This window comes from Bacillus rossius, chromosome 6 (assembly GCF_032445375.1).
Source record: "Bacillus rossius redtenbacheri isolate Brsri chromosome 6, Brsri_v3, whole genome shotgun sequence".
Classification (NCBI taxonomy): domain Eukaryota; kingdom Metazoa; phylum Arthropoda; class Insecta; order Phasmatodea; family Bacillidae; genus Bacillus; species Bacillus rossius.
The window spans coordinates 51,646,911-51,671,655 of record NC_086334.1 but is presented as its reverse complement, the minus strand read 5'-3'; the positions used below and the strand labels follow the sequence as shown (position 1 = coordinate 51,671,655).

General features: G+C 42.5%; 1 protein-coding gene across 1 annotated transcript in view; it reads left to right on the top strand.

Moving 5' to 3' along the window:
* Positions 1–24,745, top strand: part of LOC134533178 (carbonic anhydrase 7-like) — a 91,065-nt gene that overhangs the window by 44,254 nt on the left and 22,066 nt on the right. The window contains exon 2 of the mRNA XM_063370545.1: positions 8,853–8,912. Within this exon, the coding sequence (XP_063226615.1) occupies positions 8,853–8,912 (60 nt within the window). The remainder of the gene's footprint in view (positions 1–8,852; positions 8,913–24,745) is intronic.

Below are 24,745 nucleotides of genomic sequence, written 5' to 3'. Positions count from 1 at the left end.
GTTGCGTCATCTTTGAGCACGTGATACAAAATGCGCGGACGCCAACAAACCCCCCCCCCCCCCTTTTTTTTTCCCCCCGCGTCGTTCAGTGACAGAATGGCGGCCGAACAGAGTGCACCTACGGCGTTTTTATAAAAAGTTTCAAGAGTTATTGTCTGCGAAGGGATCGAATTGCTTTTACTTTAACAACGAACAGTATTTGCAGTTAACATTAACAAACAAGGAACTATCGAGGAACCAGTTTTCTGTTTGTCAGGATGAACTGATTAATAATGAAAATGTATCGCCAGAAAAAAAAAAGCATACGAAAACTTGCAAATGAACAGTAGCTTGCAGGAGGTCGAGGTTAAATAAAAGGTGATTTTATAAAACAAAATTTGCTACAAAGAAAGTGTAAATGCAAGGCTACAGTAAAAATTTTGCAATTCGAAGTGTCGCGGAAATTTGTCTTACTCAAATAAATAACAATATTTTTTGTTATTAATAACATCATAAGTACTTTTTGTGAAAGTGTCGTAATTATCATTTTGATTACATTTCATTGTGAATTTTCTCATTTTAAATACTTTGAATAGGTTTGTTTACTTAAGGTATCAATGTTTTGCCTGTCGTTAAGTTCATTAAATTAAAGTTATCAATAATTTGGTTTTTTCAACATTACCCAGTCATCGTGGGGTAGACTAGGTGTACCCGGGTAAACGACGAATTCAGATTTACCCAACTTAGTTAACTCGGTTAAACCTAGGTTTATTTCTTCTTCTTCTAGCATTATCCTTAACATATACGCAAAGAGAACAAAATGTCTAAATACAACTTTATACTGTAATATAATTTTATGAAATGTTTAACAGTTTTATTTTGTAAAGAAAAATTTGCTATAATAATGTTAGAAATACATTTTCTCGTTGTAAATCATCAAAAGTATCGTCTAAATATATTAAATTCTTACTTCTAAGAAATTGCAACTGAAAGACGCCATCTTTGTTTCAACCGTTTTTTGTCATCAATTGTTAAATATCATTTAATATTTTATAAAATGGCTCTGTTTGACCACAGTACAGAATAATGTAATTAATGAAATGCCTTGTTATTAATAGTCACCGACTGCTACAAACAGTTTCTCATGTGAAATAATAATTGATGTTTAGAATTGATGATTCTTTTTTAAGAATGTATACAACTGTAGTATTACTGTCGAAAGACGCTATTTTATGGTCTTATACCATCACATCTTTACTTCAGCTTTGTAATTTTATTTCATATCGTTAAATATTCGTAGTCTTTCAAATGTTTACATTTAATGTATTCGCAAATTAGTGCGCAATATGATTGCGCTAATTTTTGAATTTTCTCGTTTACATGATTTTGAGGTTTGGGCATATTTTTTTAACATCGTTATGCTAGTTTTAGTTATTCAGTAATTTCCTTTTATTGTTATTTCATTATCTAACATTTGTTTTGGCTTGCTTCCTTTTCATTTACTGCTCAAAAGCTGTGTGTGAAGTTGGCTGTACGCCAATTTTGCTCTCTGTCGTGGGTTTTGTTTCGCACGAGCGCCGCGAGACCGCGCTGCTGAGGCGCGGCGCTGCGGGCAAGTGCTTCCGGCAATCCCGAACATATTTACCTTCGTGGTTTCTTCAATACGTTTCTACTGTGCTGGCAAACAGCTTCCTACAATGGTGACAGGGAGCTTAAAATCAGAACCTGTCGTGTTTTTTTTCTTTCTCTGTTTACTTAAAATTGAAACATAGATTTTAGAAATCTATTTATAGCATATGTGTTGTATTTGGAAATTCTGAAGGAAATCTACATTTCTAAAAAAAATATATTTTTTTTTAATCAAAAATTTTAGTAGTTTGCCAGTTTAAAGAGTGGTTAGGTTAAATGTAAATATTACAAATTTGTGATAATCTTAGAATGGTCGGTTATGTTAATTTAGCTACATTAAAAATACTTTTAATATTGTGGACGGTTGTTTAGGTTAGTTAAATTAAAATAATGTAGTTGGGGATTACAATTTAAAAAATATATATCAATTAACGTAATATAATATCATTATTTTTAAGATTTTATAATGTGGCTAACCTATCATAAACACCCATTTATACGATTCACAGAAATTTAATGTAGGTACTAAGACTAAGAATATTTGTAGAAGGGTTCCGGTTAGGGAGGGACCTAGTTGCGTCTCAGGCAGAAGGCTATACGCCTAGTCTTGCTGGGGATTAGCCATGCAGGGAAGGGTACAATGCATCGTGTGCTTTGTTGTGGGATTGGCCAGCCATGGCAACAATTGATGTCACGACTAACTCCCCTCACTCTTAATTCTAGACGATAACTACTAGATAGGTTGGACCCAGGTAAAACCTGTATAGACACAGGGAATAGACCCTGCACTGTCTTGCTAAGTTTACATGGATGGTTCAGGAAGAAGAGTAGAAAATAGTCTACCATGTGGGGGGGATGAGAGCTTGGACTCGTGGACTTTATATTTCGTCCAGTTCTGGGTTTTGTAACCACCCCTGCCAGCCATTCTTGCCTATAAGGTATGATCCAACCTCTACGTTGGGATGCCATGTCTTTATTTTATTTTGAGGGAATCTTCTTGCTATGTTTCACACGAAAGCCTTCTACAGTATGTTTAACTGTAAATTTGTTAAAATTGAAGGAAGTTGCCATAAATAACGCCTTTTGTTTGACTTAAAATTTTATGGTTATTTTCTGCATTCTGCGGCTGGTAAATTGATCAAATTTATTTATTTTGCTCCTTAAGTCAAACTTTGAAAATATTTCTTCATAAAAATTCAAATTTAGCAACAAAGGCCAAGACCCAACAGTGATGATGGTGTTGAGGAACATATTTCGAAATTATCTCGTGTCCACGTGTAACAGCCGAAAACAATAAAATATGAATAAAAGATCCCGACGCATTTAATTATATTCCCTCTGAGGTATAGTGACTTATAATGGTGAAAATGTTCTTGAATGTCAGCCATCTTTGTTGAAATTCCGAGTAGTGACAAGGATCGTTAGAGAACTGTTGAAGCAGTGTTTCGTGAAAAGATGAGTCGCTTGCGTCTTTTCCTAGATCTTTGAGTCCTTTGAGGGTCTTGTGGCGCTATCTTTTAGTGAAAATGTAACGACATAGTCTGCTTCTTATGCAGCCAACTGCTGTCCACACTCTTTTAAGTTTATTCGACTACTGTCAAATTACTAACTTGAACATGTAAAAATTCTATGTTTCCTGGACATTGGGTGTGAAAAATATGTAGACGCAAACAAACGACTGCCGAAAAAATTGGCAACCAATGAGATTGAATATCAAGATTACGAAATATTAATTTAATTTAATTTAGAAACTCTATTATGCTTCGAGGTCATAGCTCGGGGGGAATTTACATATATAATAAACATAAACGACAAAGTAATAATAGAACACCAGATATTTTTGTATTTGAAACCATTTTTTTTGTAACGTATTTAGAACATAAACAAACATGGATACCACAGCAGTCAGATGTAAGATTTTGGACATACACCATTGCAGGTCGCACCTGTGTTTTCGTACCATGTGTGTCTCTGCCCAAGGACGGGAACAGATAGCAGTTCCCGAAACGTCGCTTGTTTCTGTTTTGGAAAACTGTTGTGTTTGTTTCGTATTTTCGTTTGTTTTTTTTTTGTGTTGTGTTTTTGTCTCGTATCAACTGTTGTGCTGAATTTTTTGGGGTTCAGTTCATCATTTGTGGGTGTTTTTTTTTTTTTTTTTTCGTTTTTTCGTTCTTTTAGTCCAATTTTTATTTTTATTTTTATTTTTTTTTACCATATTCCTGTTATGAAATATTATGTGGTGTATATATCCTGTTGACAACAGCAATTTTTTGCTTAAAGGGAGCGTTCAAGTAATACGTATCGCAATTTTTTGATATTTTTGACCCCCCCCCCCTCCCCCCCCATGTAACACGCCATAACGTTTTTCTGTACCCCCTCTCCCCCCTAGTAAAACGTTACGTAACCCCAAGTGACCATTTTTACCTAAAAGTCACAATTATTTGGCGTAACGTACAGGAATAAGTCACTAAAATACCTTTGTTATTGTTTTCATTGCGTTAATGTTATTTATTAACATTTGAAATGTCTTGTTTTTAAAAGCAAGAGCTTTCTAATGTTTTTTTTTTGTCTTAATAAATTTTTACTACTCAATAATACATTTAGCAATCATACATTTAATTACGTAGTTTTCCTGACTTGGCTCTGTCCTTACACACTTTTTGCTTTATCCGCCATTGTTCTTCTCATGTATTCTCCTATTTTAACGTTTTACTAATAAAGCTATTAAAATCAAATAACAAATTTTATTTCTAATAATTATTTTTACCTTTGGCAATGCAATTACAAACATAAAACTAACTGCAATAAAATATATTTGTCAAAATATAATCGTATTTAAGAATACGATCGAACGAAAACGATATACATTTAAAATAAAATTAGCCATAATTAAAATAAGTAGACTGCAAAAAAAAACAATTCAATTGGAGTTTTACTGCTCCTCTGTCCATGGGTTTGCCAGCCACTCAGATTCTTTCATTACTGGCATTCGGAGAGCAGACGAAGAAGGTTCCGGAATTGTTAACCCGCTTGCATCAACTTCGTCTTCGTCGAGTCAATCGGCATCCTCAGACGATGTTTCACAGCGACGCACAATGCAGAGAAGCTCATTTGCCCTTCTTGCAGCAAGTCGCTGTGGCCGTACTCAACTTTCACGAAGGTCTTGGGCAGTCTTGCCATGCATGTAACGATTGTGCATTTGCACACTCTTGTGGGATGTAAAATAAACCCCACAGGTTGAACATACTCGGTTCTTTAGGTCGGATTGTACTGATGGGCAAAAGAAATCGTAAGGCATCTGCTTAAACCCTTCTAGAGGAGGCGACAGATCAACAGACAACCTTACAAGAATGGCGAAAACTTGCATGATCCTTTGTCTATCTGACTAGGTACCACGAGCTTGTTTGCGGTTTGAAGGATTGGGCAGGGTGGCGGCAAGAAAGTTTCTGGAAAGACAGATTTTAATGCATTCATCAAGGGGAACAGCAGGATTCATCCGCGCATTGAATAACTTGCAAGAAATATTGCGATTCACTGACGTGAGCGCTATACCACGCCATATTAGGTTCTGCTGGGTCCTGCAAGCTATCTTCAGGGTTTCTATATTCCGCCGAAACATTGTAGTTGTCAATTTGCATACAGTCGGTCGAGTGCTTGGAGCACATAAACGAAAAGGGTTGCCATCTTGGGAGAACAAAATACGAACAATTCAATCGGGAATCCCCCGTAAAAAATAAACGAAAAGGGTTGCCAACTTGGGAGATTTTAATTCACTAGTTTTTTTATTAACCTTTCAAACCAATCGTCTTTCGTACCACAACATTACTGTTGTGATGAGAGAAAATCTCACACGTAAAAAACAGTGTATTTTGAATATCAATACCTAACTATTTAATAATTTCTAATATGGCGATTGGAGTCTACGTTGACAACCGAAGTATAACGAAGCCATCCGAATAGCGGTAATTTTTGTTTTAACTACTTTACTGGAGTGACGAGAAAAACTATCACAGCTATATATATATATATATATAAACATATATATAAACATATATTTATATATAGCTTTACGTTTGGAATTAAAAAAACAATATTCACTAATCCTGTAAAGCAAGCAGAAGCAATTTTGTGAAGGTAAAAAAAAATAAGTTATCATGCCATTTGAAATTATAGGAAAAAAAAAGTTTAAAAAAATGCGTGAAAGAATCTGTCTCTACGCGACCGTTCTGAAGGGTTAAAAAAAAAAAAAAAAAAAAAACAATGTGACGTAACGCGTAGGTCAAACCCCCCTCCCCCCCTGTAACGCATCGTAACGTTTTACAAGACCCCCCCCCCCTCCCCCCAAATTCGTTACGTAATACTTGAACGTTCCCAAAATGTGTTTTTTGTCTTTTGTTTTTTTGTAGTTTTCTTCTACAGACATACATGTGTTTAGCAATGGCGTATGTCCAAAAGCTTACATCAAGTCATTCACTCCCATTGCACAAATCTTTCAAAGATAATATTGTTCTATTTGTTGATACACCAGGTTTCGTAAACGTCGGGAGAATTCAGGTATCATTCCACGGTTAGTTTCCCGCTTCCATTGATTTGAAAAAAAAAAAAAAAAAAAAACCTTTCAGCAGTCACCAGAAATGTGACGACCCTATCAGCACCCACGTGCACTGTTTGTTCGATAATGGAAACAAAGGTCGGCGGAGACGTGGAACGCAAACATGGGAACGCCGGTGTTTGACTAGGAGCCGACCGCGTGTCCCCCTGGCTGGACGCCATCACGGGCTGCGTGTGTGCGGTAACCATTGGCACCGGCTCGCCGCCGCGAACACAGCGCATGCGCACATCGCAGCTGCCGTACTTCGAGAGGGACTCGTGTATCCAAGTACTACATAACTATTGTATTATACAAATGGCCTCTGAATTAGGTCAAAGTATTATAAATATAAAAACTATAGTAAAAAATCATCAGATATTTACAATAACTAATCCCCCAAATAGGTACGATTAAAAATGTTTAAATGTTTAAAATTAACCTCAAAATTAGGTTGAAGTGATATGTTTATACTTTTGCACTTTTGTGATTTTTTTTTCTAAACTGCCAAAATTCCCAAATCGTTACATTGTGGACATCGGATAACAATAGTAAATATATACTAAAAGTTTACAGGGATGAACTTATTGTGAGATGCGAATAATTGTACGGGTTTTATTAAGTGACGTCTCTTGAATGCAACAATGGTGGTGTCTCACAGCCGATCTGAGCATATTGATTGTAATCGATTTCTGACCGTTATTATAGTTCTTAATGGTGTATGTCTCGTTTTAGGTGATTATTTTATATTTACGTTCCACACGTTTAAACTTGCAGACGTTTCGAGAGACTGCAATATTACGAAATTAAAAAAATATATGTATACATACATACATACATACGTATATACACACATCGCATCGCATGTTCTTTTCTCCATTTTACTGTTTTATTTTTACTAAAATAATAGATACTTACTTGACTCTTCTGCAGTTTCTTCGTCACTATTTCTCTCGTCATCTGTAGTTGAACCATTGTCTTCTGGATCTATTTCTTGTTCCGATTCACTGTCGTGCTCACTATTTTGTAAATTATCTTCTTCCAACTCGTTCTCATCTTCCGTGTAACCTACACTATCTTCATCACTACTAGTACACTCGTTAGATATATTTCAGCATTGTTTTTGAGGTAAGTAACCCCAAGAAGATCCTCGCCTATTCACGGCAAGGTCTACCACGTTTTCAAATTGCGAAAAATCCCAGTTTGTCCGCACCGGTAATCGAAACACAGGTCGATTTGTTGGGAGGCGAATGATCTGAACACTCAGCCATATTGGTTCTTGGAGCGAGAAGGAGAGAGAGTCGGCTTCCAGGATGTATAGACTCACAATGTTCTCGCGCAGTCGTGGTGGGAGGTGCGATCTCATCAAAGAGCTACAAATACCAGCCTCTTGTATGTCCGGTGACTGTGCAGAACAGTCTTGTTAACAGGGTCCTGTACGTTATTCCTACAATCAGATACTGGCGGAGCTAACTTCAGCTTGCCATTAAATTACTATCACAATTCGTATCCTTTCATTTTAGATCTGCTTAAATAGACTAATACCTATATGTATGATGGTATGTAATAGTAGTGTTAGTCGGCGAAAAAACTATCAGAAGGAAAACCTATGCTTAGAAATATTTTTTCTATATTCACAAAGGTAAAAAAACTTTGTTTTTTTTAATTGTGCCAATATAAATTATTAATTAAATATATAACTTATATGTATATTATATTTTAATATTTTTCTTACATTAATTTTTATTTAACTTTTAATACTTTTCAAAACCATTAAATTAAGGAGATTGGTATGTTCAGAAATAATTGCCCTTAAAGGTTGTAATTGAAGTAATAAAGGTAAATTATATATTGTATATATCCTTTATCCCATTATGTATCTTATTTTACTTACAAAATATAGGCGTATAAACATCAAAGAAGATTAATTATAAATGAAACGTAAATACCTATTTTTTTACGAAAGTAAATTTCAAATAAAAAATTGAAGTTTTGAATCATGTTTACATTTGCAGTTCAATGTATTGTTTAAACACTTTTCAACGTGTTAGTTATAAAGACAGTGTATCGGAGTTCTGAAATATTCATAATTATAAAGTCAGTTTTTCTAAAGTAAATATATTTTTTTTCAAATCTTCATTTAATATGGGAAAATGGTAGTTTCCCGTTGAAAAATATCCAGTAATAGGTTTTATTATAATTCCGTATTTTTCTTGGGACGCTAAATCCGAATTTGGAGTTACCCAACAAAATTTCCTGTTGCGTTTAAAGATGTTCGAAAAAAAAAACAGCTAAATTTTCGCATTTGTTTTTAGTTTTTCACTTATGATTTCAACAGTATATGTAGTAGCGAAAAACGCACACGTGTCTTTTTTAAAAAGATTAAATGTGCCACAATTTGAGGTCAATCGCAGCTCTGTACGTCCTACGGTTCCCGAGATACAGCACTTCAAAAATTGGTTATTTTTATCAAACATATTAAGTTTTGGGTCAGGTTTAGAGCTAAATATTGGGAACATACTAACCCTACGATGTGATAACCGGCAGAAGTGAAGTTGTAGCAATTCTATTTAATTTTAATTCAAGGATGAGTGACGCCTGCAGACATAATTTTCAAGAAACAGGTGATAAGGGATGTTCTTCTTTCCTGTTTCAGGTAAAGAGATTCGATGTGCGGACAAGAGATCACCAGCGTTTGGCTACGACGGAGAAATAGGTAAGGAAATATCTATTGCAGTTCGTGCGCGCGCAGTAAAATAATTTGAAGCGTTTAACAAATAACTATTCGTAAACTAGTTGCTAAACAGTGATTTCGTAAATATGACTGTTTACAGTAAACGTAGGAATTCACTGCTCATTTGTGCAGACTAAGCTTTAGTTTTAATTTTTTTATTCTTCATAAATGTTTTTATAGTTCACAATGGTGGTACAATAGGTGTTTTGGCAACTTACTTACAAATTATTATTATATGAGCTTCCACCACACGTATTATAGCTTCTACTAATATTTTAATGTTTTTGATGTCATTCTAATGAAAAGTGATAAAGTCAAGCACTAGAGAAAAAGCCTTATATTACCAATTTACAAAACATTTACCATACAATTTCTCGTTTATTTTATTGCGGATAGTTAACTTACTTTGTATGGTATCTGCACTATTAAAGTACCACAGGGAAATAAATAGCAGGCAAAAACTCGAACGACAACTTACACGTGCCGTACGTATACCAATGTACGCTTAAACGATCGAACCTGGCATTCCATACTGCCATGCGTGTTTTCGCATTACATAAGTACGTATGTATGTGGTATGAGGTTCAACTCTCAACTTCCACGCGTGTACATACACATACACACACACACACACACACACACACATCTCGCATGCACTTCCTCTTGTCCACTGATAGAGCAAGTGAATGGAGGACGATTTTCCACATCTTTGCCATTTCATACTAAAACAAACCAAAATAATATACTGAATTTAATTTCAGCTCCTAAATATTATTTAAGTTGACTTATTGTAAAAAACATCCGATATTGATACTTTAAATTTAAGTGTTTGTGGATCTTTTTTTTTAAACGTAATACTTTAATATTTATTGTCGTGCGAAATCCTTCCTAATACTTTAATTACGGCGATCAATAAAGAAATTCATAAAGCCTGTTTTAAAAACAGTTTCATAAGTATATAGTGTTCATAACTTACAGTTTACGTGATTTCGCACTTGCCAAGTAAACGACGTAGATATTTTAATTGTAAGTTGTGAATTCACCTTAAAGTTGGTTTAAAATACAATCTCCGATAGCAATAACGATCGTGTTTTACGTACTAGATAAGCAAGTTCTCATATCCAGCAACAGCATACACTCGCTGTATAAATTTAAGTCATTGAAGAAAAATATGAAGAGTGGGGTAATGCACGTTTCTGGTAGATAAAACTGTAATTCACTGTGTTCAAAAAACCTAAATTTGCAATTAGGGTTGCAAAAGGAACTAACGTTGCAGTTATATAATCTGTCATACAATGAAACTGTCTCTACAAAGAAACTGAGCTATGATATGAAAGGCATAGATTTATAGCACGTCATTCTGAAGATAATCTGATAAGATTTTAAAATGGCACAGCATTACGATTTTCACTTCACTTAGTTGACATATCAAGATTTACGGCCTGCAACTTGCATCGCCCCGTACACTTGCAGATATGCTCGCCGACTTACCTAATCTTCCAGTAATCTGTATACTAATAATAAAACTGAACTACGTAAAACGTCTGTACATTGAGTGAAATGATGAAAACATATTGCAAATTGCTATTTACATTTTTAGAACAAAAAAATATATATCATTTTTAAAAGTTTTGTTTATTTTTTTCAGAGTCGTTGATTGTGCTTCCAATTGTGTTTCCTTTTTACTGATTGTGCTTCCAATTATGCTTCCTTTTCGTTTAATGTGCTTCCGATTGTGCTTCCTTTTCTTTGATTATACTTACAATTGTGCTTCATTTCTTTGATTATACTCCCAATTGTGTTGCCTTTTTTGATTGTTGATCGTTAAGTCTGTACTGAGGACATGATTGGTCTCATGGTTCGGAAATGGTTGGTCTATACAACTGACATTGACCTGATCTCGTGGTCTGAAGGCACTTGGTCTATACTTATAGCATTTTACATGAACTGGTCGGAATGTATTCTAAGTATCGAAACATTAGACTCTCATGTTAGGCCTAGCGACACCGTATTTAATTCGTTAGACAGGTATTTTGTCTAGAGTTGTTTTTCTTATAGTGAATGATTAATAAACTCCTCGAAATGTAATGGGAAACAGAATATAAAATTTATTTTAAGCTTTAGAAATCCTTATCACTGGCCGAGAATCAAACCAAGGACGTAAATCTATCGCGACAATCATTATTTTTAAAAGTGAATTTTTTTAATGAATTTTGAAATTTTTCCCGAATTTCTAGGTCAATAATTACGAATTTCCAAGATGGCTTACATAACGACTTACTGAAGGCTGGTAAACTAGGAACCTAAACTGCTTTTAAGATTTTGAACATGATTTATTAAATATTTTTTACATAAAATTAAAATATTTGCATCGGTGAAGGATCGAATCAAGGACTGGAATCAATCAATTCAGTCAGTAAATTAATAAGTGATTATTTTGATGAATTTTGAACTTTTTTCCGAATTTCTAAGTTAATTATTACCGATTTTCAAGATGGCGGACATGTTGGCTTATAGGAGGCTGGTTGGCTAGGAAACTAAGCTTCTTTTAGGACTTTGCACCAGATTTTATTGAATAAGAGTATTTTTTACATAAAATTAAATATTTTTGCATCGTCCAAGGATCGAACTAAGGATAGGAACTAATCGAATCAATCTGTATATTAATTGAAAATTTACTTAATGAATTTATAGCTAAATAATTCCAAATGTCCAAGATGGCGCTCAAATGTCAAGATGGTGGATGCCACAGAAATAATAAATTATTACTGCACTTTAGTGGGTAAAAATTAAACTAATATGATGGTAATGCACTCTAGCAATTGGCATATGTACTACATTACACTAGCGCTCCTTGTATCGATTACTGAAAACAAGATGGCGACAGCAGTCTCTAGCAGATGCCATGTGTGTTAAATAGCGCTCCTGGTAGTAAGGACTGAAAACAAAAAGGCCGTTCTGTCTCGTACAGATGATGCTATTATTCCTTCAAATTAAAAAAAATTTAAAGTCCTAATATGTATGTTATTTTTATATACCCTACATATTTAATTCTCAGTCTGGTGAATGTCTCGATGGCCGTGCGGTTAACGGTTAAGGTTCTACATCCTAGAGGTCAGAGCTGCGATGGTTCGAATCACAGGGCTTCCAATGTATTTTGTAAAAAGAAAATTAATTTAATATGGCGATAAGGACCAAAAAACCTCTGGTAGGTAATGGAACATTGACTTTAAGTGATGAGACAGAACGACACTGGCACTCCATAGGAGTAAACAGTAGAAACAATGATGTCGGTTTCCAATAATCGCGGTTTAACACTGTATCTCAAACTAGATTAATGTTACAACATAAACAAAAAAAAACATACTGGCGAAAGAGACGAGCATGCTGGGCGAGCATATTGAGCATATTTAGCGAGCATGTCCGCTAGTGTATGGGGCGCTTAATGGGGTATGTCCGATTCCAGGTCATTATTATATATTTACTTTCCACACGGTTAAACTAGCCGACTACTTGAGTGACTGAACTTTTACGAAATTTATATATATATATATGGCAAATGTTCATTTTAAACGTTTATTTGCAGCATGTTTAAGGAAAATGAAAACGAATATAAAACTGGAAATTTTTAGGTTTTTGTCAATTTTACTGGTTACTGTGTGACATGGTTTCACTTCTTTCAGAATAAAAAATATATATATTTAATTTTATCCAGCCTTTTTAAAATACTAAGACTTTTTATGATTTTAATAGACTATTAAAATTAAATAATTTTTTCTAAAATAAATTTAAACCATACCACACAATAGCGAACAGCATTTCCTTTAAATCCAAAAATTTTAATTTGTTTATTCTATTTGGTTCTCTCTTTATCCATTATGCACTCGAATGTTGAAAATTCAATTTTGCCAGCTAATTTTGCAAAAAATATTATATATACACACACACACACACACACACACACCTACATTTTGTTGAATTTCGGCCACTCAAAAAGTCTACAAGTTTAACCGTGTTGAACGTAAATTTAAAGTAATGACCTGGAACGGGAGAGAAACAAGAGTTTACCTCAGAGAAACGCGTGGGATGGCATGGCGCTGCTGGGAGTACTTTGCAACAGGCTCGTAACTCAGATAACGTGCGAGAGAGGTTTGATTATGCGACATTGGGCCAAATCAGCTGCGACGTCTCGTCTGTCCCAAAAAAGAAGAGAAAAAAAATACGTCCTTATCTATAAAAGTTTAAACAAAAGCTTCAGACACGTTTGTACTGATTTTTTAACACTCCCAAAGTGTACACGATTTTAACTAGTCTAGGACTGCTTTGGATGTAGTGCTGTATTTGTGACGGGAATAATTTAGGAGGTGTTGACAAGCAACAGACAACCCAGGTGGCATTGTGTAGAGAAAAGGAACGGCGCGTGTACGTGACAGAAACCTATGATGTTTCGTTGGCTCCCAGGTGTGTCGCCATGGACCCACGTGTCCTGAGTGTGCAGGCGTTCCTGAACAAACATCCCTGACGGCAGACTGTCTGCGAGATAGCGATACTGTCAGCAGGTGTCGGCAAGTTTCCGGGAAATATTTCCACACTAACGACACGATGTCTTCCTGTCAGATAGCCTATGTTACGAAGATTGTACAGAGGTGTATTTTTAGCAACTGGAAATAGGCATCGCCGAAATTGTGACGGGTTATTCCTCAGCCAAAAAATAGTCGTCACCACTACTAGGTGCATTGTGATCAGATTCCCTCCCAGTATATATTCAATTCATCACACCTAGAAAGCCTAATGTAGAACAGAAAGTAAGCTAAGTGTGATTATAGAAGTATGAATTGTAACACTGGCAAAATTAGAGCAGATAATTTCGCAATAAAATAAAAAGAGATGGCTTAATTCGATAGGTTAATGGTGTTTTTTTGGTCCTTGTATGAAGAAACAACTTGACAAGTAAAAAATCAACAAATCTTAATTCACGCATCAATAGTAGAGGAAACGAACAGTGGGTGAAACAACACAGTATGCCAACATCCTTTATGTGCTAGTTTTGCACTTACAGATTAAAAAATAAATATTCCACCTTCAAAATATAAAACTGGAAACGAAAAATAGCAATTAGACTTTAAAAATGCACTATATTGTCCCAGTTTGACTTTTTTCTGTGGCTGAAAACATTTCTTGGCTACAGCATGGAGAAGAATAATCACTTACAAATTAAAAAATCATAAAATTATAAATTATAAATTATAATAAACTTCAGGAGCTTTAAGAAAAAATAAAGGTAATATGGTGAGTATATGGCACGTGTTTCCTATTGAAAGTTTACAATAATGCAAGCAGTTTCGTGCTCACTGCATGTATTGCAGACTCACTTTGGATTATGTGGTAGATAATGAGTCAGTAATGAGTTCCATACATCTAACTCTCGTTTGCTACACCCATATTTATCTAAACAAACTATAAAATTATGGTCAAGCTTATGGAAGAATGTGTTTGACTCTACTACAACCAATACACGTTGTGACGCAGTACAAAATAAGTACCTAGGAAAGTGGAAGCAATTCAAAAGCTCTTAGAGTTGTAGCGAACCGAAGGGTGTCAGTTAACAGTCAATCCGGGGCTACACAGAAAGCTACTCTATGTTCGCGATGTTCGCTATGTTTGCTGCGCCAGACAGGATAGTCCAGTTCGCGCTGTCGGAGAGACGCATGCCGTGGGATTCGAGTGATGATTCCGACGTTGATAACATTCTGCTGGCTCTCACAGCACGTGAACGTAAAAAAATAATAATAAAAATTGTTCATGACGTTTATATAAAATAAATTAATTTGTAGAATTTCATCATTTGATGAAGAAGTTGCGTATGGACGAAGCCAAATTTCTGGATTATTTCAGAATAAATACAACTTAGTTTGATAGCATTCCCTTGAAAATCAAATCCTAGGCATTGCCCTGCATATCCTTCTTGCCTTCTATATTGTTCCATAAACATGGATATTTTCGCACTTCTTCAGTAAAATTTTCCGTCGGCATTATACTAATTTAAAGCAAACACAGAAAAAACAGCATGATGCCCCGCGAATACAGATTTTTTTTTTCATCTGCGCATGCGCGAAGTCGGTGACGTTTTGGAAAAAATAGCCGAGAACCAAACAACTGGTGACGTCGCCAACATAGCGAACATTGTGTGGCCAGTGACACCTGAGATGCAGCTGGCTATATTTTACTCGCGTAGAGAACATAGCGTACATAGCGAACATGACGCCCGGTGTGGCCGTAGCATTAGCGGTGTAAGAATGTAACCGTAAGACGTGGGAAACAAAGTGTTAGAAAGTTGAAATAAAGGCAACTGTATTCAAACCATGCCAAGAAATGACATTGAAATACTACCTTGGCAGACTTACCGTCTTAAATATAAATTAAATATTTAAAAAATAAAATGTTTAAATATTTTGGGAACTGAAATGATAATGTACTTAATTATTCAGTGGTGAGAAACTTAACTTCATTGAAAAACTGAAAATCTTGTAAATTGTTAATATTCGGGAAAATAAATGTGTGGTTTTTTAAATGATGGTTCTAATTTTTCAAATCTTTCCTTAAGTGAAATTTCAACTAGGTGTTCCTACCAAAATTTTATTTATTATTGTAATGAATAAATTTGTTTGCTAGATAACGTTTTAATGTTGGAATTATTATCTTTTCAAAGTGTCTTGCAAACGGTTTAGGCAATTCTGTGATAAATATTGAACATATTAAAGTCAGTCTGCTGTGTGCTTGAGACGGGTACAGATCTCAGTTCAAGAGGCATTCGCGAATGTTCAGTCGTGTGTTCGCCTGTGCTGCCTTAGTCATATCGTCCAACTGCCGTCCAAATTATGTCAATTTTTATTTTTTCCATATGATTATTTGTTATTTTGTGGGGTTTTACTGTCTGTGTTCCTTCGGTGTTCACATACACAGTTTCGTTATTTATTTTTGTCAATATAAAGAAACCTAGGCTTTTTTTTTGTTTTGTACATATTTACATATTTTGTTTGTCAGTCATGGTTTACTGAGATGGACAGATCTTGCAGCGGCGTATGCATATAACTTCTCATCGAAGTTTATCGAGAAAGTTTGAGATTAGAAAGCAATCCAATTTCTTGTAAAATTCAAGTAAAATCAATTACTTAAAAAAAAATTAGAACACAGACGTTAATTCAACCGCGTTTCAACAACTCAAGACGGATGAATTTCGTTTACGAGGTTCCAAGTTGCAGTATCCGTGTAGTTCTTTGCTGCGTGCGCCGATTAAGAAACCGATCGCCGTTAAATTAGTCTTTTCTAAGAGTCGACTCCCGATTTCGTCGGCGAAGGTTTCAGCGGACCGTGGAACCAGGAACTGGTCGGCGGTCGAGGTCAAATGTGTCTGTGCGCAGGGCCAGCGACAAAACAAAGGGCACTGGGGCAAATAATTTTGTTATTTAATGTTCAACTTTTCAAAACCCTAAATCCATATATATATATAAACAAACTGTAAACGTAACTGTGCTGTAACATATCTGTAAAAATTATCTTCGGGCATCACCTTACTTGTAAGGTTTCCTATGACTTCGAAATTTCTCCCTTGAAGGTAAACCCCCAAGCATTAAAAAAAAAAGTGAGCGATTCTCTCAGTACGTGCGAGTGATGTGTAACATCAAACCTTGATAACGAGCAATTTCGTGTGTTCTCATGCTGCAAATACACTTATGATACGAAACTCGGACACGAAATTTAACGTAGAATGCCTAAAAATAACGCTGAGCGAGATGTATATACACGCAAATCGTGCTGTCAACTACATTTCTGGACGCGATTCACACGTAGTTTCCACACCCGCCGGAGCAGCAACGTCGACTATCGAATCATTCCATTTGCAGGCCGAAATTTTAAACTATACAATGAAAACGGCTCCGATCAAAGCGAAAAAGATTTGAAACAATACTCAACCCCCGGCTTTGGATCTTATTTTCGGCAATGAATAGTATTAGAATACTGCCTATCTTGTTGAAATTCATTTAACAGTTAATACCATAACGTTTCCCTTTGGCTTTTATGAGTTTTGGTTCGCGCCATCCGCCACAGATGGCAGCACCGTGTTGACGCAATTCTGTTTCGTGCGAATTCCGTTCCACTCGTGAAATTACTCCTACCAAATGCCGTATACTGAGATCTAAGATTTTACACATACAAATTGGTTATCTGTAAAGTCTGTTTACGGACAATAGTTTAACGTGACGTCATAACAAAACATTGATGAAATGATTGCATACTTTTATGAATAAAATTGAATCATTGTTATTGAATTATCACTATTTTGTATGGATTCAAAGGAGTGAAATGAAATCTACAATTTAATTGATAAATGTATTTTTATTTGCACTCATTAATTCAAATATGTTCATTACTTTAACGAAGAGATTATTTTAACTATAACTTTTATACATGTTTGTTATTTAACTTCTTCTAATCTGTGTTATTCTGTTAAGGATAGGACGATGATAGGAAAAGTAGGAAACGAATGGGAGTGTTTCAAGTTTAATGTGCCTCGAAAAAGTCATATCGATGGTTTTTCCAATCGAGTGGAAGAGAGATAGATGCGGCGCAAGCGTATAATGAGCGTAACGGGACACCGCGTAACGGGACAATGTGCGTAACGGGACATTTTTTCGTGCGTGCAGCCGGCGTTCATCGATTTATTAGACGTTGTCACGTTAAAATAAAATCGGAAATCAACTGCTCTCCCTCCCTTCCCCCTTCTCCCACGCCGGTCCTGGCTGTGCGCGTGCACTTCTCGCAGTCGCAACGGCCGCCGCGTCTCTAGGAGCGTGGCGCGACGTGTGGCAATCGGAACCCACCCTCCAACCTCCTGCTCCGTCGTTTCCTAGGCAAGGAAATGCTTTATTGCTTCCCGTCATTACGGGACCCCACGCTCCCTCGTTACCCCTCATCCTCGCTTTCGTAATTTTTTTTTTTTCCTTCTCCCGCGGCCTCAGCCGAATTTGTGTATTTCCGAGAAGCGGCCATCTGTGACTGCCGAGCCAAGGTCAGTGGGGGAAGGAGGGTAGCGGCTATCTCTGCGCTCCGCAATCCACAGCTCCGGCACCGAGAACTCCACAAGCAAGTACACTAGATCAGCGGTACCCAAACGGTGGGTCGCGACCAGTGGCGTAGCCAGGATTTGTGTATGGGGGGTGTTAATAAGCATGCCCCCCCCCCTATTAAAGCGGGGGGTCCGGGGGTCCTCCCCCGGGAAAATTTGGATTTGAAGGTGTAAAATAGTGCTATTTTAGCAGTTTTCGGTAGTTAAATTTAAATATTGTAATGGTAAAAGTTTTATTAATTTTTAATATGAAATTTGTTTGAGTGATGAATAAGAAATTTAATCAAAGATTTGGTGCTAAGGGGGGGGGGGGGGTTTGAACCTCTAACCCCCCCCCCCCTGGCTACTCCCCTGGTCAGGACCCACTAGTGGGTCGCGGAAGGGTTACAGGTGGGTCGCGACTCGATCCTAAAACTATTAGAAACCATCGAATAAACCATTAGAAAAGATAAGAAAAATCGAAGCAAATCGATTTGTGTGCAAACACATATCTATTTTAGATAAATAACTGTTTTGCTACAAAGCTCTTATATTTTGTCAACCATTTTAAAATTTGAACACAAATTGTTTATCAATAATCAATCGGTTTCTTCAAAAAAGTTAATATATATTTTCAATATTGATGGTAAATTATATATACATAAGGAAGGGGAGACGAAACAAAATAAGGTTTTTTTTACCCCACCATGGACCGATAGATTTTGGAGTTAATTCTATAAGGAAAGGTTAGTCGCCAGCTGTCAAAGTTCACTGCACTAGACTAAGCCCTTCCAGACGAGGCGACTAGTTGACTCCGGCAGCAAGGAGTATGGCCCGAGCCCCTTCATACGCGGTCCACTCGCCCGCTCACCAGTAGAGACACCACTCCACTCGGCATTCTCCCGTCACACCAGTCGCCTAGTCGAATCCACTCGCCCGCTCTGGCGGCTGTTCCGCTCACCAGTAGAGACACCACTCCACTCGGCATTCTCCCGTCACACCAGTCGCCTAGTCGAGTCCACTCGCCCGCTCTGGCGGCTGTTCCGCTCACCAGTAAAGACACCACTCCACTCGGCATTCTCCCGTCACACCAGTCGCCTAGTCGAGTCCACTCGCCCGCTCTGGCGGCTGTTCCGCTCACCAGTAGAGACACCACTCCACTCGGCATTCTCCCGTCACACCAGTCGCCTAGTCGAGTCCACTCGCCCGCTCTGGCGGCTGTTCCGCTCACCAGTAGAGACACCACTCCACTCGGCATTCTCCCGCCACACCAGTCGCCTAGTCGAGTCCACTCGACCGCTCTGGCGGCTGTTCCGCTCACCAGTAGAGACACCACTCCACTCGGCATTCTCCCGTCACACCAGTCGCCTAGTCGAGTCCACTCGCCCGCTCTGGCGGCTGTTCCGCTCACCAGTAAGGACACCACTACACTCGGCATTCTCCCGTCACACCAGTCGCCTAGTCGAGTCCACTCGCCCGCTCTGGCGGCTGTTCCGCTCACCAGTAGAGACACCACTCCACTCGGCATTCTCCCGCCACACCAGTCGCCTAGTCGAGTCCACTCGCCCGCTCTGGCGGCTGTTCCGCTCACCAGTAGAGACACCACTCCACTCGGCATTCTCCCGTCACACCAGTCGCCTAGTCGAGTCCACTCGCCCGCTCTGGCGGCTGTTCCGCTCACCAGTAGAGACACCACTCCACTCGGCATTCTCCCGTCACACCAGTCGCCTAGTCGAGTCCACTCGCCCGCTCTGGCGGCTGTTCCGCTCACCAGTAGAGACACCACTCCACTCGGCATTCTCCCGTCACACCAGTCGCCTAGTCGAGTCCACTCGCCCGCTCTGGCGGCTGTTCCGCTCACCAGTAGAGACACCACTCCACTCGGCATTCTCCCGTCACACCAGTCGTCTAGTCGAGTCCACTCGCCCGCTCTGGCGGCTGTTCCGCTCACCAGTAGAGACACCACTCCACTCGGCATTCTCCCGTCACACCAGTCGCCTAGTCGAGTCCACTCGCCCGCTCTGGCGGCTGTTCCGCTCACCAGTAGAGACACCACTCCACTCGGCATTCTCCCGTCACACCAGTCGCCTAGTCGAGTCCACTCGCCCGCTCTGGCGGCTGTTCCGCTCACCAGTAGAGACACCACTCCACTCGGCATTCTCCCGTCACACCAGTCGCCTAGTCGAGTCCACTCGCCCGCTCTGGCGGCTGTTCCGCTCACCAGTAGAGACACCACTACACTCGGCATTCTCCCGTCACACCAGTCGCCTAGTCGAGTCCACTCGCCCGCTCTGGCGGCTGTTCCGCTCACCAGTAGAGACACCACTCCACTCGGCATTCTCCCGTCACACCAGTCGCCTAGTCGAGTCCACTCGCCCGCTCTGGCGGCTGTTCCGCTCACCAGTAGAGACACCACTCCACTCGGCATTCTCCCGTCACACCAGTCGCCTAGTCGAGTCCACTCGCCCGCTCTGGCAGCTGTTCCGCTCACCAGTAGAGACACCACTCCACTCGGCATTCTCCCGCCACACCAGTCGCCTAGTCGAGTCCACTCGCCCGCTCTGGCGGCTGTTCCGCTCACCAGTAGAGACACCACTCCACTCGGCATTCTCCCGCCACACCAGTCGCCTAGTCGAGTCCACTCGCCCGCTCTGGCGGCTGTTCCGCTCATCAGTAGAGACACCACTCCACTCGGCATTCTCCCGTCACACCAGTCGCCTAGTCGAGTCCACTCGCCCGCTCTGGCGGCTGTTCCGCTCACCAGTAGAGACACCACTCCACTCGGCATTCTCCCGTCACACCAGTCGCCTAGTCGAGTCCACTCGCCCGCTCTGGCGGCTGTTCCGCTCACCAGTAGAGACACCACTCCACTCGGCATTCTCCCGTCACACCAGTCGCCTAGTCGAGTCCACTCGCCCGCTCTGGCGGCTGTTCCGCTCACCAGTAGAGACACCACTCCACTCGGCATTCTCCCGTCACACCAGTCGCCTAGTCGAGTCCACTCGCCCACTCTGGCGGCTGTTCCGCTCACCAGTAGAGACACCACTCCACTCGGCATTCTCCCGTCACACCAGTCGCCTAGTCGTGTCCACTCGCCCGCTCTGGCGGCTGTTCCGCTCACCAGTAGAGACACCACTCCACTCGGCATTCTCCCGCCACACCAGTCGCCTAGTCGAGTCCACTCGCCCGCTCTGGCGGCTGTTCCGCTCACCAGTAGAGACACCACTCCACTCGGCATTCTCCCGCCACACCAGTCGCCTAGTCGAGTCCACTCGCCCGCTCTGGCGGCTGTTCCGCTCACCAGTAGAGACACCACTCCACTCGGCATTCTACCGTCACACCAGTCGCCTAGTCGAGTCCACTCGCCCGCTCTGGCGGCTGTTCCGCTCACCAGTAGAGACACCACTCCACTCGGCATTCTCCCGTCACACCAGTCGCCTAGTCGAGTCCACTCGCCCGCTCTGGCGGCTGTTCCGCTCACCAGTAGAGACACCACTCCACTCGGCATTCTCCCGTCACACCAGTCGCCTAGTCGAGTCCACTCGCCCGCTCTGGCGGCTGTTCCGCTCACCAGTAGAGACACCACTCCACTCGGCATTCTCCCGCCACACCAGTCGCCTAGTAGAGTCCACTCGCCCGCTCTGGCGGCTGTTCCGCTCACCAGTAGAGACACCACTCCACTCGGCATTCTCCCGTCACACCAGTCGCCTAGTCGAGTCCACTCGCCCGCTCTGGCGGCTGTTCCGCTCACCAGTAGAGACACCACTCCACTCGGCATTCTCCCGCCACACCAGTCGCCTAGTCGAATCCACTCGCCCGCTCTGGCGGCTGTTCCGCTCACCAGTAGAGACACCACTCCACTCGGCATTCTCCCGTCACACCAGTCGCCTAGTCGAGTCCACTCGCCCGCTCTGGCGGCTGTTCCGCTCACCAGTAGAGACACCACTCCACTCGGCATTCTCCCGTCACACCAGTCGTCTAGTCGAGTCCACTCGCCCACTCTGGCGGCTGTTCCGCTCACCAGTAGAGACACCACTCCACTCGGCATTCTCCCGTCACACCAGTCGCCTAGTCGAGTCCACTCGCCCGCTCTGGCGGCTGTTCCGCTCACCAGTAGAGACACCACTCCACTCGGCATTCTCCCGTCACACCAGTCGCCTAGTCGAGTCCACTCGCCCGCTCTGGCGGCTGTTCCGCTTACCAGTAGAGACACCACTCCACTCGGCATTCTCCCGTCACACCAGTCGCCTAGTCGAGTCCACTCGCCCGCTCTGGCGGCTGTTCCGCTCACCAGTAGAGACACCACTACACTCGGCATTCTCCCGTCACACCAGTCGCCTAGTCGAGTCCACTCGCCCGCTCTGGCGGCTGTTCCGCTCACCATTAGAGACACCACTCCACTCGGCATTCTCCCGTCACACCAGTCGCCTAGTCGAGTCCACTCGCCCGCTCTGGCGGCTGTTCCGCTCACCAGTAGAGACACCACTCCACTCGGCATTCTCCCGTCACACCAGTCGCCTAGTCGAGTCCACTCGCCCGCTCTGGCAGCTGTTCCGCTCACCAGTAGAGACACCACTCCACTCGGCATTCTCCCGCCACACCAGTCGCCTAGTCGAGTCCACTCGCCCGCTCTGGCGGCTGTTCCGCTCACCAGTAGAGACACCACTCCACTCGGCATTCTCCCGCCACACCAGTCGCCTAGTCGAGTCCACTCGCCCGCTCTGGCGGCTGTTCCCCTCATCAGTAGAGACACCACTCCACTCGGCATTCTCCCGTCACACCAGTCGCCTAGTCGAGTCCACTCGCCCGCTCTGGCGGCTGTTCCGCTCACCAGTAGAGACACCACTCCACTCGGCATTCTCCCGTCACACCAGTCGCCTAGTCGAGTCCACTCGCCCGCTCTGGCGGCTGTTCCGCTCACCAGTAGAGACACCACTCCACTCGGCATTCTCCCGTCACACCAGTCGCCTAGTCGAGTCCACTCGCCCGCTCTGGCGGCTGTTCCGCTCACCAGTAGAGACACCACTCCACTCGGCATTCTCCCGTCACACCAGTCGCCTAGTCGAGTCCACTCGCCCACTCTGGCGGCTGTTCCGCTCACCAGTAGAGACACCACTCCACTCGGCATTCTCCCGTCACACCAGTCGCCTAGTCGTGTCCACTCGCCCGCTCTGGCGGCTGTTCCGCTCACCAGTAGAGACACCACTCCACTCGGCATTCTCCCGCCACACCAGTCGCCTAGTCGAGTCCACTCGCCCGCTCTGGCGGCTGTTCCGCTCACCAGTAGAGACACCACTCCACTCGGCATTCTCCCGCCACACCAGTCGCCTAGTCGAGTCCACTCGCCCGCTCTGGCGGCTGTTCCGCTCACCAGTAGAGACACCACTCCACTCGGCATTCTCCCGTCACACCAGTCGCCTAGTCGAGTCCACTCGCCCGCTCTGGCGGCTGTTCCGCTCACCAGTAGAGACACCACTCCACTCGGCATTCTCCCGTCACACCAGTCGCCTAGTCGAGTCCACTCGCCCGCTCTGGCGGCTGTTCCGCTCACCAGTAGAGACACCACTCCACTCGGCATTCTCCCGTCACACCAGTCGCCTAGTCGAGTCCACTCGCCCGCTCTGGCGGCTGTTCCGCTCACCAGTAGAGACACCACTCCACTTGGCATTCTCCCGTCACACCAGTCGCCTAGTCGAGTCCACTCGCCCGCTCTGGCGGCTGTTCCGCTCACCAGTAGAGACACCACTCCACTTGGCATTCTCCCGTCACACCAGTCGCCTAGTCGAGTCCACTCGCCCGCTCTGGCGGCTGTTCCGCTCACCAGTAGAGACACCACTCCACTCGGCATTCTCCCGCCACACCAGTCGCCTAGTCGAGTCCACTCGCCCGCTCTGGCGGCTGTTCCGCTCACCAGTAGAGACACCACTCCACTCGGCATTCTCCCGCCACACCAGTCGCCTAGTCGAGTCCACTCGCCCGCTCTGGCGGCTGTTCCGCTCACCAGTAGAGACACCACTCCACTCGGCATTCTCCCGCCACACCAGTCGCCTAGTCGAGTCCACTCGCCCGCTCTGGCGGCTGTTCCGCTCACCAGTAGAGACACCACTCCACTCGGCATTCTCCCGTCACACCAGTCGCCTAGTCGAGTCCACTCGCCCGCTCTGGCGGCTGTTCCGCTCACCAGTAGAGACACCACTCCACTCGGCATTCTCCCGCCACACCAGTCGCCTAGTCGAGTCCACTCGCCCGCTCTGGCGGCTGTTCCGCTCACCAGTAGAGACACCACTCCACTCGGCATTCTCCCGTCACACCAGTCGCCTAGTCGAGTCCACTTGCCCGCTCTGGCGGCTGTTCCGCTCACCAGTAGAGACACCACTCCACTCGGCATTCTCCCGTCACACCAGTCACCTAGTCGAGTCCACTCTCCCGCTCTGGCGGCTGTTCCGCTCACCAGTAGAGACACCACTCCACTTGGCATTCTCCCGTCACACCAGTCGTCTAGTCGAGTCCACTCGCCCGCTCTGGCGGCTGTTCCGCTCACCAGTAGAGACACCACTCCACTCGGCATTCTCCCGCCACACCAGTCGCCTAGTCGAGTCCACTCGCCCGCTCTGGCGGCTGTTCCGCTCACCAGTAGAGACACCACTCCACTCGGCATTCTCCCGCCACACCAGTCGCCTAGTCGAGTCCACTCGCCCGCTCTGGCGGC